This window comes from Danio aesculapii, chromosome 15 (assembly GCF_903798145.1).
Source record: "Danio aesculapii chromosome 15, fDanAes4.1, whole genome shotgun sequence".
NCBI classification, from domain to species: domain Eukaryota; kingdom Metazoa; phylum Chordata; class Actinopteri; order Cypriniformes; family Danionidae; genus Danio; species Danio aesculapii.
The window spans coordinates 39202596-39219392 of record NC_079449.1 but is presented as its reverse complement, the minus strand read 5'-3'; the positions used below and the strand labels follow the sequence as shown (position 1 = coordinate 39219392).

The window sequence follows — 16797 nt, the reverse complement described above, 5'->3', positions numbered from 1 at the left end:
AGTTATTATTTGTTGCTCTTACAACTGGAATCGACAACAAGACTTTTGTCAGGTAGTGTATAGTGCTTTAAACTGAAAGTTTATTACTGTTTGTGATTTGCAGATCTGGTCCTATGAAAGTGCTGACTGACCTGAGAGGGGACGGTTGTGTGTGTCTGGTCTGACATCCGGTGTGGTTTCAGGGTCTTCAGAGCCCTAACAGTTACACTGCTGCTTGGTCTGTGCAGCAGAGCCCCGGGGCTGTCGGATCTGCCGCAGGGACGCGTCGCCATACTGGATTCCAGAACCCATCCGCTCTGGGTCCAGCTCACCTGAAACAGCACACAACACAATCTTATAAAGCTGACTGTGGCTGCGTCTCAATCAGCACTATAGATCCCAAGATCCTTCATCAGTAGGTCATGTGCATGTGAATTTGGGCACTGGTAAGGAGTGTGACATAAGAACGTCTTCATTAAAACTGGAGGTTATGGACATGTTCTCACGACAATCTAAGTTTTAGGTGTATTACGGTAAGAGAAGCCCAAGCGCATGTCCTGAATTAGTTACAAGACTTCTGGGCCTGCTGGGAGTGAAATATAAAACTATCAGAGAATGTGTAGATCAGATTGCATGTAAAAACTCTCTTTCGACTTACTCCTATTTTTTATCAGGGCTCATTGAACCCAACCGTCACAGTGCTGTAAAAATATTAATTATTGTTATAAAGTGTTACAAAAATGATGCTATATTGATGTGTGTCCGCAGCTGTATCCTATCTAGACTTTACCATGAAGAGGGGGCGGGACATATAGTAGATCCTCCCCTTTTGAAATGACAGCCAATAGAATTTTGATTTTGTCACAACTTTCTGTGAGAGTGATTGAGATCAAGCATATCAAATGAAAAGCAAATGAGAAGCGGCTTGGCGGGGGTGGGACATGTCAGATACTCGAGAGCAGTTGATTGGTCGGAAGATTTGATGAGAAGCTAAAATATGAGGTGACGTCACAAAATGAAATTGAACCATTTTGCCTGAAGGGACAAACTGCCAATCACTGTTTTGGAGCACACTCACTGGATATTTTCTCTTTTTCGGAACATTCTCTGTAAACCCTAGAGATGGTAGTGCATGAAAATCCCATTAGATCAGCAGTTTCTGAAATACTCAGACCAGCCCATCTGGCACCAACAACCATGCCCTGTTCAAAGTCACTTAAATCATCTTTCTTCCCCATTCTGATGCTCGGTTTGAACTTAAGCAGATAGTCTTGACCATAGCCCCTTTCCCACATATAAACCTTTCCGGAAAATTACCAACAATTTTCCGGAAAGGTCTGTATGTGTGAACAGGGCCTTTTTGAAAATACCGGTAAATTCGTTCTGGCTATTTTCCGGAAAGAGAAGTTGTAACATTACTGGTAATTTCCCAGAATGCTGCGCTGTGTGAACGCAGAAGGAAGATTGCTGGAAAGAGCGCGTTCACCTCTAGAACGCGCTGACATAAGACGTCTACTTTAGCCAATCTGAACACTCAGGCGCATTCACATCCACGCAGTGTATGAAGATAAAAGCCTTTGAATATTTTTCCAAACACATTTAGCTGCTAGATGTTAGTTAGATAACGTTTCTATGTGCCTTCTTAATGCCAACTGTGTAAATAATTATTGATAAGATGCTTATGATAAGCCGTTGTTTGTTTACCTTCAAGCTCTGCCTCCTTCAGTTCCGTGACGCGTCACGCTTGCACGTGAAGCAGCCGGTGAGCGCCAGCACACACACATATTATGTACATCTCGACATGCAAAAGTGTTTCTCTACATGTTTTCATTGAAGTTTTTCACAATACTGATCCATCCACAGAGTTTATAATGTAGTCAAATGTTTACAAATACAAGCACAGCCGTTTAGAAGTCATTTCTGGTTAATGATGTCAGAATTTACCAGTATTTTGGAATGGATGTGTGAATGGTCTTTTCCGGAAAAAATACTGTAACGTCTTCGCCTGTGCGAACAGCGCTTTTTTGAAATTACTGTTTAAGTAGTTCTGGAAATTTTTTCCGGATATTTACCGGTATCACTGTGTAAAAGGGGCTCATGTCTACATGCCTAAATGCACTGAGTTGCTGCCATGATTGGCGGATAAGAAATTTGCGTTAACGATATATTTATTTATATATATATATATATATATATATATATATATATATATATATATATATATATATATATATATATATATATATATATATATATATATATATATATATATATTTATTTATATATTTATTTATTTATATATATAATGACTTCATTCTAACAGGCTTCATTACACACCTAATGCTTTTGGACTCAGTAAATGACATGCTCTTCAATAACATCACCTCACAAATCATTAAAATTACGAGATTATTTTTAGAGACAATAAATACCTGTAAACTAAAAAAAAACAACAACAAACTCTTACCTGATTCAATCTTGTTGAGGATACTGCGAGCGCATTTAAGAAAGGCTTCCTCGACGTTCTCTCCAGTCAAAGCACTCGTCTCCAAAAACATTAGCTCTGGACACAGTTAGAACACAGTAAAATCAGCCATTTGATCATAAAGCAAACACTTTGGTGTAGCAAATGTCCATATGGAGCCTTGTTAATGAGCCTCAGCATCGGTTTCATGAGGGCGCTTGAGTGTGAACAGCCTCATCAGCAGGAATAAACGTATGGCCTTCAGCCGTGTATACAGCACTCTCGTGAGCAATACAGGAGAGCTTGTAAAATGAGGCGTTCAGAAATATTCTGCTGAGAGGAAGAGAAGTGCAGCAATACGCATCTGTTTTGAAGATGATGAATTATGAAAGCAAAGACAGATCTGTCAAGATATATTATGAACAGGTGCCAAAAGCAAGAAGAAACTGATGTTGTGTCTTACATTTAAAGCTGCAAATTTAACTGGGATTAAAAAAAATGATCACCACATAAATCATTTGTAACCAGTGAAAACGCTGTAGCTTTATTTATTTATTTTTTATTTTTTGTGGTCCATAATATATCAGTATTTTCTAAGACTTATACAGAGCTAAACACTATGCATTTTCTAATGGCCACATCAGATTGCCAACATAAAAAAAAAAATAATAATAATCTAATTTAGTTATTTCTTAGCCACATAATTTAATGTCAAAACATGAAATCTTTAGATGTACAGTATATACTTATTTTTCAACATGTTTCTTTTTTAAAATGACAAGTTTAACATAGTTAAAAATATATTTCTTATAGACATGATTACATGAATGATCAAAAATATATATTTGTTGGCTTTTTGTCTGAATGGATTGAGTATAACTCCCATTTAACATGATGCTTTTCTGTCATTTTCAGGGGGCACTTCCGAATGTAATTACAAAAAGAGCATATGCTCAGACAAAGACGTCTCATGGACTCCCCTGCGCTACATGAAAGCTTTTAATTATGCCATCAAAGCAATATGAGGAACTTTTTATTATTATTATTATAGATGAATGCGCCCATGTATATTGTTCAAATTTACTACCCTTTCATTATGTTAGTGGCTATTTTTGCCCCAATGACTTCCATTGTAACAACACCACCATATAATAATGCATTCTTGATTTTTGGTGGTTTCCCTGTTGGGAGAAGAATCAAATTTGTAATTTTCCTGTATATCATTAATTGGCACCATTAACCCTTTAGACAGGCCTGTGCAAAAAAGTGCTTGGGTTTTATATTGCGTTCCTTGGAGTAAAACAACAAATTATAGTGTGCGTGCATAAATACACGCAGGGCTTGACATTAACTTTTTTGATCACCAGCCACTGTGGCTAGTAGTTTTCCAACATTACTAGCCACTCGCCATTTTCACTAGCCACAATTTTATTGTTGGGAAAATATATTTTATACACATAAATATGACTGTGACATGCTAAAATGACTTGATTTAGATTTTGCGCTATGTCCACATGCCTCCTCATTCATTTCACTTTTTGTGTGTCGTGTATGAGCTTGCTCAATCATGAGCAAATGGGTCATGGTTTCATAGTATTACAATTAGTTTTTATTTCACATCATTTTTAGAGCTCAAAATGGAGGATTTACCAAATTTATCTCAGAATACACCAAACATAAACAATGAATTATTTCTTAGCCACAAATTTTAAATGTGTCAAAACAAGCAAAATATAGCTGTATACTATACTTTTTATTTAAGAAAACATATGCACAGTAATCTGTCCTGGCTAAAGGTCCCAGATCACCAGTTAACTTCACATAAATGGGTTAATCTCCCATTAAAGTAATGTTATTGTAAAAAAATGATAATTAAACCATATTAACGGAAAAGAAAAAAAGTAAAAAACATACCGTGTGATAATGAAAGGATGATCACACACACACACGTTTAACGTTAGACCCATAAATAATCTGTTCAAAGAATGGTTAAAGCGAAAACAACTGGCGCTGCTTACAATAAGTCAACTCTGGAAATCTTGAAAGCAGCAAGACTATGGATGCATGTTCATCACTTTTTGTCTATTCTATTTGAAAGAGAACCGACCGCATCAGTTGTGCTTCTAGACACACGCGTTATAAAAAGTCGCGCGCATCACCTCAGCTGTTAGCGTGAGTGATTATCCTCTCAATTGGTATTCACCTGCTTTGCTCACGCGAAGTTGCAAACGCAATTATTTTGTCAGTCGTGTTGCTTCTCAATTCTAAGATTGCCTTTGCTTGCATGTTGATCCATCCCTATTGTCGAACCCTGCTTTTAAGAACTATTATCTGGGCACATTATTTTCAACCAGCCAAAGTGGCTATTGGGAGTGTCTGTCTTACCCGCCACCGCTGAAATCTACCTGCATTTGGCGGGTGTTAATGACAAGCCCTGAATACATGCCCAATGTTACTATGTTTTGAGAGCTGAGGTACTTTTGAGGTCATTTTGATTTTCGCAGACACATCAAGGTAAGTGTGCAAAGGTCTTTCTTACACTCACTCCCACACTTCACTTCAAAGCCTCCCCAAAATTTTTTTTTGAATTGCAACAGTTGATCAACAGTGAAAATTGCAAATTTTACCAGCAACAATTAATAGTGCATGATTTTATGGTGTCATGGCTTGCAATAATAAAAAAAATGTTGTTATTATAATGGAAGTCAATTGGGCAAAAACAGCCACCAACCCACAACGAAAGTGTAGCAAGTTTGCCTAGAATGTATTGTTGAATATTTTTTTCCCAAAGCATTTTCCCAAAATATGTGTCAAAATAAGGTGTCACCAAAGATCATTCCATTTGCTGAAACAAAGAGAAAGTTGTGGTCAAATAAAGACTCAAAATCACCCCAGAGTGGACAAAAACATCCCCAACGGTCGGTCAGTCGGTCGGTCGGTCTATCTATCTATCTATCTATCTATCTTATGCACATTTTGGAATTTCCATCCTCCATTTTTTATTTGAAATCTGAAATATGTGGATAGAAATTTACAGTTGAAGTCAGAATTATTAGCCCTCCTGAATTATTAACCCCCCAATTTATGTTTAACGGAAAGAAGATTTTTTTAATAACTAATTTTGAATGACCGATTTCCTTTATCTTTGCCATGAAGACAGTACAAAATATTTTACTAGATATTTTTCAAGATACTGGTATTCAGCTATTTAAAGGCTCAACTATGTTAATTAGGCAAGTTACAGTAATTAGACAAATCATAGTATATCAATGGCTTGTTCTGTAGACAATCGGAAAAAAAAATTGTTTAGGGAGGCTAATAATATTGAAACAAAAAATAAGACTTTCTCTAGGAGAAACAATATTATAGGAAATACTGTGAAAAATTCCTCTGTTAAACATCATTTGGGAAACATTTGAAAAAAAAAAGAAAATTCACAGGAGAGCTAATGATTTTGACTTAAACTGTATATATAAATACCAGAAATAAGATTGGTTGTGAATGTAATGTGCCTAAAGGACAGCTCTAACCGTTCTCCTGGGCGAAGCGAGATGCCTCTAGAAAGGTGACTTCACGGTCCGCGTCCAGATCCTTCTTATTTCCGCACAGGATGATGACGATGTTGGGACTGGCCAGTGTCCGTGCGTCCGTCAACCAGTTAGTCAGAGCATTGTAGGTCTCCCTACTGGAGGACAGAGAGGAAGACAGACTACAATTGATCTGTATGGTTTTCATAATACATAATATTTTTCATCTCAAAGACAAATGCCAGCAGTGCTAAAATAATGATAATGGTTCCTTCTCCTCAGTGTCAGTAGGGCACACATTCATGTGTTGTGCTTGGTGATAGCTTTGACAGAGTAACTTGGACGCACTTGTGCTTTAAAACAGCAGTTACAATGACAACATGGATGTACACGCGAGTCAGGAGTAGTATTTTTTGGCTTTTTAAAGAATCTTTACAACAAATAAGCATATATTTTATTACATTCATAACAGTGTTTGTGTTTTACGGTTATGCTTAAAAAAAAACAATAAAAAAAAGCTAAATTTCACTACCTACAATCCATAATAATAACTCCTGTATAGCAGTCCCACAACATACTTTCAGATCTGTCATGCGATTATCTGGTATAATGTAGTAGGCTCGTTTTCATTTGTTTACATAGATGAATATGGCCACGGTACAAATGCACAGTACAGTTACGAGCTTATTGCCATATTATATTGTTATTATAAATAATGCAACTGGACAAATGCCAGTCTCCCTGCTCTGCAGAACACCATTTATGTTTTTGCTAATACAACATAGTTAACTAAACCTATGTAAAACCATTGAATTTTAGTACTGTACCTGTATAAGATTCGTTTTAATAGTTTAGAGGCCCGCCATATGAATTAATTACTTTTGTGTGCTTTCAACATTTTCAGTATGAAAAATAACAGTTTGGAGAAAAAGTGTCATGATTTATTGCAATTTGGGAGAAAAAAATATGCTGTTTTTACAATAAATCTTTGAAAAAAAAAATCTGGATTTTACTTTTTAATGCAACCATAATCTAAAGATCTAATCCATAATCCTTATGTACTTTTCAGCATTAATTGTGCCATCACAGAAGTGCAAGTTACCATTGCCAAAGGCACTGATACAACCCCATACCATGACAGACCCTGGCTTTTAGACTTAAAATACTGATTCATCTGACCACAGTACATGTTTCCACTGTGTGATGGTCCATCCCAAATAACTCCAAGCCCAGAGAAGTCGACTGCGCTTTTGGACACTGTTAACATAGGGCTTACTTTTGGCACAGTACCATTTTAACTGGCATTTGTGGATGTAACTACCTATTGTGGTACTTGACAAAGGTTAGCCAAAGTAGTCCAGAGCCCATGTGGTGATATTGCATATAGATGAATAAGGATTCTTGATGCAGTGCTGCCTGAGGGATCGGAGATCACGGTTGTTTGGCTTAGGCTTGCTCCCTTGTCCTTTTTGCACTGAAATTTCTCCAGATTCCTTCAATCTTCTAATTATGTTTTGCACTGTTGAAGGTGAAATATCCAAATGTCTTCCAATTTTTCTTTGAAAATAGGGAATGTTTTTAAACATTTCAACTATTTTCTGAGGGATTTGTTGGCAAATTGATGATCCTGGGCCCATCTTTGCTTCTAAAGGACTAGACCTTTCTTGGGTGCTGCTTTTATACCAATAATTAAAATCACCTGTTGACATTACCTGTTTCAAATCACTTCACTATTTAACCAATTAACCTGATTACTAGCCCTAAATGGCTCCTGTTCCAAGTTTTTTGGAATGGGTTGCAGATCTGAATGACATAAAGGAAGCTGACCAGACAAAACATGAAATATTTTGTGTTCATATTGTCTGCAGTGGAATACAAGTCAACGTAAAATTTGAAAAGGACTTTCTTTTTGTTTTATTAGCATTTTTTACTGATCCCAACTTTTTCTGATTTGGGGGTTGTATATTGTTTTGGAACCAAATTCTTCAAATTCGATTTGTGTTCCTAAGACGAACGAAGGTCTCAGAGGGTTGGAATAACATGAGGGTGAGTCATTAATGATATATTTAATTTTTAGATGAACTAACCCCTGTAGACACTTTTAAATGTGAAAGGATGAACGAAGACAATTTAAGACCTGCCAAATTTCTGTTTCTGTAATAATGTCTGGCAACAATTCAGAAATGAACTAATACCTAAAGCAATACCCTAAAACAAAAGTCAAACTGCTACTAATGCCTTTCATTAAACAAAAGCCTGCACAACCTATATCACATCAGGAAAAACGAAAGTGTTTCAGAGGTTAGATTTGAATAAATATGAAAACAAACATTTAATAACCTGCACAGCTTATCTGATTCCAGGAAGTCAACCTTCATTTTTTATTTTATTTTTTTACTTCAAGCTAACTTGACCTTTTATTAATTATGTTGACTAAGCTCAAGCGCGCTGCTAATTTTCAAGCCAATATTTACGATCAATCCCACAGAAACAGCCTTTGAGGGAATAACAGTGAATATTTACCGTACTTCACGCTGTTTACCTTTTTCTCAGAAGTCAATTTCAATGACGACCTGAGAAACGGTGAGACAATACATGACTCATAATTCTGACCTTCACATTCGCTCAGTGTGTGTGTGTGTTTGTCATGCTTTCAGGCAATCTTGTTTTGTTTGAGTCACCCACGCTACCCGTTAGCCTGTGGCCACAGCAATGGGTGAAAGTGAGTGTGTTAAATGTGTTTTGAGTGTAAAACAGTGGAAGTGTGTCTGGTCTGAAGGATGACCCTCATCAAACTCACACAATCCATCACTGTGTTCATCTTTAGTTGTTTTTTCCCCTTTAGACTCAAAACCCATCTAATGGACTCCGGATTGCCAGTCGTCAGGAGATGACATTTTATTACAGCGCTGTCAATCTTTATTCCTCCATTGTTTTCGTCTTTATTACCATGACAGCTGCATGGCAACCTGGAGATGATCCAATTCTACAGCGCAGTCATAGGGGCTCAGGATTTTGATTGTGTACAAGGCAGACAGAATTGAGAAAAAACCTAGAATGTCATTGAATTTAGGACATTTTGGATGAATACATTAAATATAGGGGGGTGACACTAATACTGGACTAGTGTATATGACTATTAATGCACAAGACAACCATTAAAAAGTGCCCTATAAATAAAATCTGGGTACAACTAGGCATAGTTGAATAATAAAGAGTAATAAAGACAAACACCATTGTTTCCATGTTCTCATGTAAATTCAGCGAGTGTAAAACCCCAGTAAAAGTAGGATTATTAGAACACAATGCAGACTGTTGCGTGACTCACTGGCTATTCATTAGCAGGCCCTCAAGATTTCTATGAACTTTAGGTCACGTTCTATAACATCTGGACCTGACAAGCAGCCGAAGAGTTTTGAGCAAGGCTTAATTTGTGCCGTAACACGCCGGATCCGGAACCTCTGAAATCTGATCCGGCACCTCATTTTGACGATCCCCCTCCTCAACCTCCCTTCTCCCTCATCCACTGTTCATTTTTGCGACACCCCTGCCCTGCTCACTTTCATCCACAACACCCATTCGCCATCCACCGCACCAACACACCGCCCGTATTTTATGTGGTACTAAGCAACAACACCAGCCATGCTTTAGAGCAGGGGTTTTCAACCTATGGGGTGCACACTTGAGTAAATTATGATGATGATTTTTATGCGTTCACCAGAGTGAATCTGATTAACGTTAGTTCTACAGCTAACTATCAGGCACCTGTAGAGTTAATGCGTTCGAGTAAAATATATACAAATAAAATGGACCAGGTGCTTTATATAATTAATGATGGTGAATTAAAGTAAAACCGTTGAACTGTCTGACAAAAAAGTGCCTTTCTGAATCAAATCACAAGGATGCCCTTCTGGATCTTACACTTTGAGGACACTACTGACTTCGTTTACATGGACATCAGTAATCTAGTCATTTGCTTTAATCTGAATAAGTCAATAATATAATTAAGGTGTTTACATGAAGTGTTTTTTGAATGTTGTGTCACCACAATATCCACGTTTCCTGCAGAGTTTCATGTAATTTTGGGTGTTTCATCTTTAATTTTTCCGCTTTAACTGCAGTTCGACAGTTTCACTTTCACTCATGAACATTTCATTCATGAGATATTGGACGCGAATATGATAAGGACTGGCGGAAGAGTGTTGTTTTAATGGAATTTAATACCACACGCCGAATGGAAAGAGAAAAAAAAAAAAAAAACTTACACATTTTGCGTGTGTGTGTGTGCCTTTGGTCCTTTACTGACAACCGTGTTTGTGGATCTTGTCACAAAATAATGCCACTAATTATGCATATTACACATGTCTTAATTTTATTTTATTAGTTCAATTATGACTTTAGTCGTATTAAGGTAATCAAAAAAGGCTGTTTACATGGTAACTCTTAATTAGAGTATTGTATTAATCGTATTAAAAACAGTATTGGTGTCCATGTAAACGTACTCAATGTTCGACTCAACCACAGGGCTCTGTGAACTTGGCGTTGCGAAGCAGCATTTTCTGTATGTAGGTACATCAAAAGCATTATTATACGCACTTTAAACGCAGCAAGTAATATGTAATATAAGTAATATGATGCTTGCACATGCATATAATTTTGGCTCGTGGGAGGGCTGGTGGGGGGGCGCGAGTGAAACTGGACAAACTTGGGGAGGGTGTGTGTCCTAAAAGGTTGAAAACCCCTGCTTTAGAGCTTGTCAGACTGCAAAATGCAGAATATACAGATTATAAATTTATTCAGTGCCACCACAAGGGGCATAAGGTCACTTATTTGTATCTTTTGTTAATTTGTCATGTTTTTGGGGAAATTTGATGGATAGAGTTTTGTCCTCTCTGTTCAAATTTTAGTTTGTGTCCTATGAGAAATAAATTAATAAATAAAATAAATAAATAATAATAATTTTAAATATAATTTTCCCTCATTCCACAATTTGTGGTTGGGTGACCTGCTGTGTCAGCCTTACCTTGTGATGTCATAGACGAGAAGAGCTCCTGCTGCTCCACGATAGTAACTACGTGTCACTGACCTGCAACACACACAAGCAGTGAATAACCTCCGCCAATCACAGTCCACCTTTAACAGTGAGCACATCCAAATCAACCAAATCACAGGTGAGTACCTAAAGCGCTCCTGTCCAGCCGTGTCCCAGATCTGCAGTTTGACTGTTTTGCCACCAACATTGACAACCCTGGAGCCGAACTCAACGCCGATGGTGTGATTGGAGTCCTGTTTGACTGTGACACAACATGAGCGGTAAGATGTGGAGAATGGATTGCTTAAATAATTGATTTAAGGCCACTCTCTACACACTTCCAGGTAAATGTTCTGTTTGTATGTGAAATAAGATCCAGCGTTTTCCTGTTTTACTTATGGGCTGTTGGTTTGCTGTCAAGTCAAATATAGTTTTCGTGGACTTGCCTTTCGATAACAATCTCTTTGAAAAGCCTGGACTACATTGTCACGTGTTCAAAAACACAATCCAAGCTGAAATAGGTTGCTTGCAATCTCATGATTCTAGTGATTCAGATGGAGCAGGAAGTAAAAAACAAAATGGAAGACATTAAGTCTGAATAGTTGAAATGTAGACCCATCACACATGTACAGTTGAAGTCAGAATTATTTGCCCCCCTTTGATTTTTTTTTTTTCTTGATTAAATATTTCCCAAATGATGTTTAACAGAGCAAGGACATTTTCACAGTATGTCTGATAATATTTTTTCTTCTGGAGAAAGTCTTATTTGTTTTACTTCAGCTAGAATAAAAGGAGTGTTTAATTAAAAAAAAAAAACATTTTAAGGTCAAAATTATTAGCCCCTTTGAGCTATACTGTTTTTCGATACTCTACAGAACAAACCATCGTTATACAATAATTAGCCTAATTACCCTAACCTGCCTAGTTAACCTAATTAACCTAGTTAAGCCTTTAAATGTCACTTTAAGCTGTATAGAAGTGTCTTGAAAAATATCTTGTAAAATATTATTTACTGTCATCATGGCAAAGATAAAATAAATCAGTTATTAGAAATGAGTTATTAATACTATTATTTTTACAAATGTGTTGAAAAAATCTTCCCTCCATTAAACAGAAATTGAAGAAAAAAATAAACAGGGGGGCTAATAATTCAGGGGGGCTAATAACTTCAACTGTATATATCTGGTGTGATCAGCGAAGGACAAAAAAATAAAAAAAACACCGGAAGTCTTGAGCCAAAAAGATTCTAATGGCTGCGTCCACTCGTACATGAAGAATAGGGTCAATAAGAATGAAATGGAATGAGCAGAGCTCATTAATATTCGCAACCCTTCCAAATACAGTCAAAACAAAGCTTTTCGTTCTAGGGGCATTTTCTGTGGTTGTAAATGAGCATATAAAATGGATTCTGGGGTGTTTTTTAACCACCACAATGCTTTGATTTTATTGCCATAGCTTCTACAGCTATCACCACAAATAATCACCAAAATAAACAACACATAAAATAAGATAAAATGCTTATCAATAAGAAATAATTAAGAAAATAAATAAAGAAGAACAAATGTTGTTAAATATTTACATTCAATTAAAACAAAATTGACCATTTTTGAAAGATTCGCATTTAAAAATAATTACTAAAACTAAAAAATAAGTCTATCCAGATAAAAACGATTGAAAACGGTTTTAAAAATAGGACTTGCAAAAGTATATGTTTGACAGTTAGGTTACTTTTGCAATATTGACATTTTGGAGGAACTTCTCCTTTGAGTAAATGTCCATGAATGAGTCTAGTCTGTCCAATTTGGTATAAATAACCTCAGCATGTCTTGAGTTAAAAGAATAGTTTGATTTTCCACCTATTAAGGGCTGGATTTTGAAAAGTTTATTGTTTGAGCGCTGATCCCATTCTGCTTACCATTTGTTTCAAGTCTGCACTCCTTAATTCTTTACTTATAAGCCACATACTGTACCTACTGTGTAGATATCAGCGAAAAATTTAATTGAACTAATTGAATCAATGCACTCTATGATACCATTAAACTTATTGAGCGTATTTCAGATCAAACTTTCACTTCAGAATATCAAGTCAATTTAATTGGATTTATGCTATGACCCCTGTAGACTTCCTCAAGTCAGTGCATACTCCATTTTCATATATAACAAATTCAGAGCTCACACTGTCTAGGAAAACAACTTCAAGGCAGGGTCATTCGAAATCCATTCAATGTCAAACACATAATTACCAGCCATTAAGCCTCTTTTCTTCATTTCCTCAGTAAATCGAGGCTGACATTGAAATTACTGCGCAACATGATTGTCATTCATTGCTTAACATCACCTTATTCATGTATAAAAGCATGTAAAGCTACTCCGGTTTCATGAAGAATTAACATTCAATGCCTCCACTGAACGCTTTGAGAATTAAAGGTCATGTTTTAATTCAAGTCTTTGTGCGAGTGAGACATTAATATGGGCTTACACTTGTTCTCTATGAACTGGTGAAGGAGGCATGATTTCCCAGTCCCGGCGCTGCCAATCACCAGGAACTTGAACAGGAAATCTGAAACCGAGAGGGAGAGAAGAAGAAAGGAAATCAATAAGGCTGTTGCGCTGCTCTGAGAACACGTTTAAAGGGTGGTTTGGATGTCGTTCAGAGCTCTGGGCCGTCCAGATATGCTTCATTCTGACTGAACTGAAGCTCTCCTTCATTCTTATGTCCGTCCAACTGAGACGTGCTTTCTTTTGAACAATTAAGCCAATCTTGTGAAATGTAATGTTCTTCCCAAAAGAGTTGCCAAGTAACTGTCTAAAACATGCATTAAACTGCAGATGGCTCATATCTGTGCTATTGTGCGGCAGGGCTGATTGTGCAAAGATGAAGACAGCAGACGGAAAACCACACCAACACTGCTCATTATAGGCTGACAGTGCTTCAGGCTTTTCCCAAATCATGTACAAACTCACAGTGAATGGTAATGTAGAGGTTTAATAATACATAATAATGGCACACAAGAAGCATTTGTAATACATGACAAAAATTCACATTTGTAGAATGTTTGGGGCCTGTAAAACACACTAAATACACTAACATTGTGATTTTTTTTTAAATAATTAAGTTCTTCAACTTTATTGTATAGGACAACTGAGTTGAGACAGGAAAGTGTGGAGTAGGAGGAGGGAAATAGGATCAGCAAAGGACCTCGACCTGGCACTCAAACTAGGGTCACTGTCAGCACCTCAGTGCTATATGGTGGCACACTTAACCACTAGGCTATTGGCGCTGACATGCTGTTACCTATTTTAATACATAATAATATTTAAAATAATAATAATAGGCGACGCAGTGGCGCAGTAGGTAGTGCTGTTGCCGCACAGCAAGAACGTCATTGGTTCGAGCCTCGGTTGGGTCAGTTGGTGTTTCTGTGTGGAGTTTGCATGTTCTCCCTGCATTCGCGTGGGTTTCCTCTGGGTGCTCCGGTTTCCCCCAGTAGAATAACATGCCGTACAGGTGAATTGGGTAGGCTAAATTGACCGTAGTGTATGAGTGTGAATGAGTGTGTATGGATGTTTCCAGGGATGGGTTGCAGCTGGAAGGGCACCCACTGCGTAAAAAATGTGCTGGATAAGTTGGCGGTTCATTCCACTGTGGCGACCCCAGATTAATAAAGGGACTAAGCCGAAAAGAAAATAAATTAATGAATTAATGTATAATAATAATAATAATAATATAAAATATATTTATTGAATTTTGAATGCAATTTGAATCCTAATTACTTCTGTGCTTCAAATAATTCTCAGCATCAATACATGCATCATTACATGAGTGTATAGGAGTGTGTATGCGAAGTTTCAGCTCAAAATACCACACAAGTAATATTTTTATAAGTCTTTGAAACTGCCCCTTTTAGACTTTGATCCAAATTGTGCCATTTTGGTGACTGTCACTTTAAATTCAAATGAGATTGCGCTCCAAGCTCTTTTTTCAAAAGAGGGTGGAGCTATAAACACCTACGCTTCAGCATAGCAGCAGGCTGATATCTAGTTAGAAAAGGTGTTAGCAAATTATGAGTGTGTTGTGTATACATTACTCTTGTGAAATTAAAGCCAACTACATGACTCAGTTAAACACACAAGCACTCTGTCTCGTGATCATTTGAGTGTACATATAAAAACTCTTAAATAAAAATGCTCTTAAAAACTAGTCTAGAGTGTCGTCTGCTATCGAAAAACTAGCCTAGAGCACTATTTGCTGTTAAAATCGATTGTGTGGATTGCATTTTTACAGTGTATGTTTTTTGCTGCTTGTTTAAACTCCTTTAAAATGAGCTGACACAACACAATTCTTGAGTTTTTTTGGGGGGGAAAGTTAATAGTTTTATTTACAATCCACTTAAATGTGTTGCTTTAACTTAATCGATTTGTGTTGGGACAACAGGAATAAATTTTTAAAGTGTGTATAGACAGTAATGTAATGTGTTTTTTTATTTATTGCCATGTCAGCAACCAAGGCTATTTTCATAGCTATTTCCATTTCAATAATAAATAAACAATTAAGAACAACAAAAAATGAATCCACAAGTTAAATAAGATTTTTAGTGTTAATACATGAGAGAATTACAAAAAAATTCTGGTGTCACTTTGCTAAAATGTTCTTAAGAGAGTTCATTTCATAAAAAAGTCTTCTGAAAGCATTAAAAGCAGGACAGTCCAGTAAAATGTGTTTTACAGTAAGGGGAGTTGTGCAGCACAAACATTGAGTGGGGTCTTTATCTTTAAGTAAAAAGGCTTGAGTTAATCTTGTATGTCCAATACGACATCTGGCAAAAATCACTTGATCAAATTGAGTCTTAAAAATTCTTTTTGAGATTTCAGGTTGTATTTCATGTAATTCATTATTTTCCAATGCATCCCACTCCTCTTGCCACTTATTTAAAATGTAAACCTTGATAAAAGGTCTCATCTCTGATGGAGGAATTTGGCATTTGTTCACCATTTGTTCGGCCCCCGAAGCAATTTGTTCGGGCCCTCCAAATAGTGTGACCAAGACATCAAAAATAAATCTAGTTCAGTCAAAAAACGGCCGTATACAGTAAATATAGTAATTATAGTAATGAAGTGATGTGCATCTGTTCAATACAGCACGAGCTGCAGTTGAAGGCTGCACAGAGCGTGAGTCACCTGACATTAAGTGAGTGGCTCGAGCAGCTGAAAACATTTGGATGTCTTTGTAGAAATGGCCTTTTGTACATTAGCACATTTGATATCATTAGTAGGGATGCAACGATTAGCCGATTTCACTAACTGCGCTTTAATTCATCACGGTTAATTTATCGAAAGGCTTCTCTACGCCGCGTTTCTGTTGCACAGAACGAAACTGCTGCAACTAAATAAAGTTATGCCAACTGTGCGCTAGTTTAAAGTTCTGAGCTTGTACACCGCACACTGATACACTAATACGCACGCACACTGGATTAACTATAGAAGCGGGTCGTTCCAATATTACGTCTTTACCACGCGCATGTTCGTTGTTTCTAATGTAAGAATGCAATATGCGCGCGCAAGCGGAGCGATGCGCTCGCGGCTTTCCAGGCTCGTGCAGTAGAAAACATCTGCTGTAGCGGTGAGAGTTGTGCGTGGCTTTCAGTGCAATGTAAACAAAAGATATGTTAGACCAATTATTATTAAAATTATGAACGCAGATGATAACAACAGTTAATCTAAATACTTAGCTAATATAAAGCTTAAATTTACATTAGACGTAAAACCATGATTATTCTTCTGACTATAATCGTACA

The 16797-nt window shown here is 36.9% G+C and overlaps 1 protein-coding gene across 1 annotated transcript in view; it reads right to left on the bottom strand.

Moving 5' to 3' along the window:
* The window catches only part of rab4b (RAB4B, member RAS oncogene family), a 40787-nt gene that overhangs the window by 11999 nt on the left and 11991 nt on the right, over nt 1-16797 (bottom strand). The window contains exons 2-7 of the mRNA XM_056473243.1: nt 13482-13562; nt 11150-11264; nt 10994-11056; nt 5974-6128; nt 2447-2542; nt 132-311 (exon numbers count right to left, since the gene is read on the bottom strand). Coding sequence (XP_056329218.1) covers nt 196-311; nt 2447-2542; nt 5974-6128; nt 10994-11056; nt 11150-11264; nt 13482-13562 — 626 coding nt within the window. The 3' untranslated portion in view covers nt 132-195. The remainder of the gene's footprint in view (nt 1-131; nt 312-2446; nt 2543-5973; nt 6129-10993; nt 11057-11149; nt 11265-13481; nt 13563-16797) is intronic.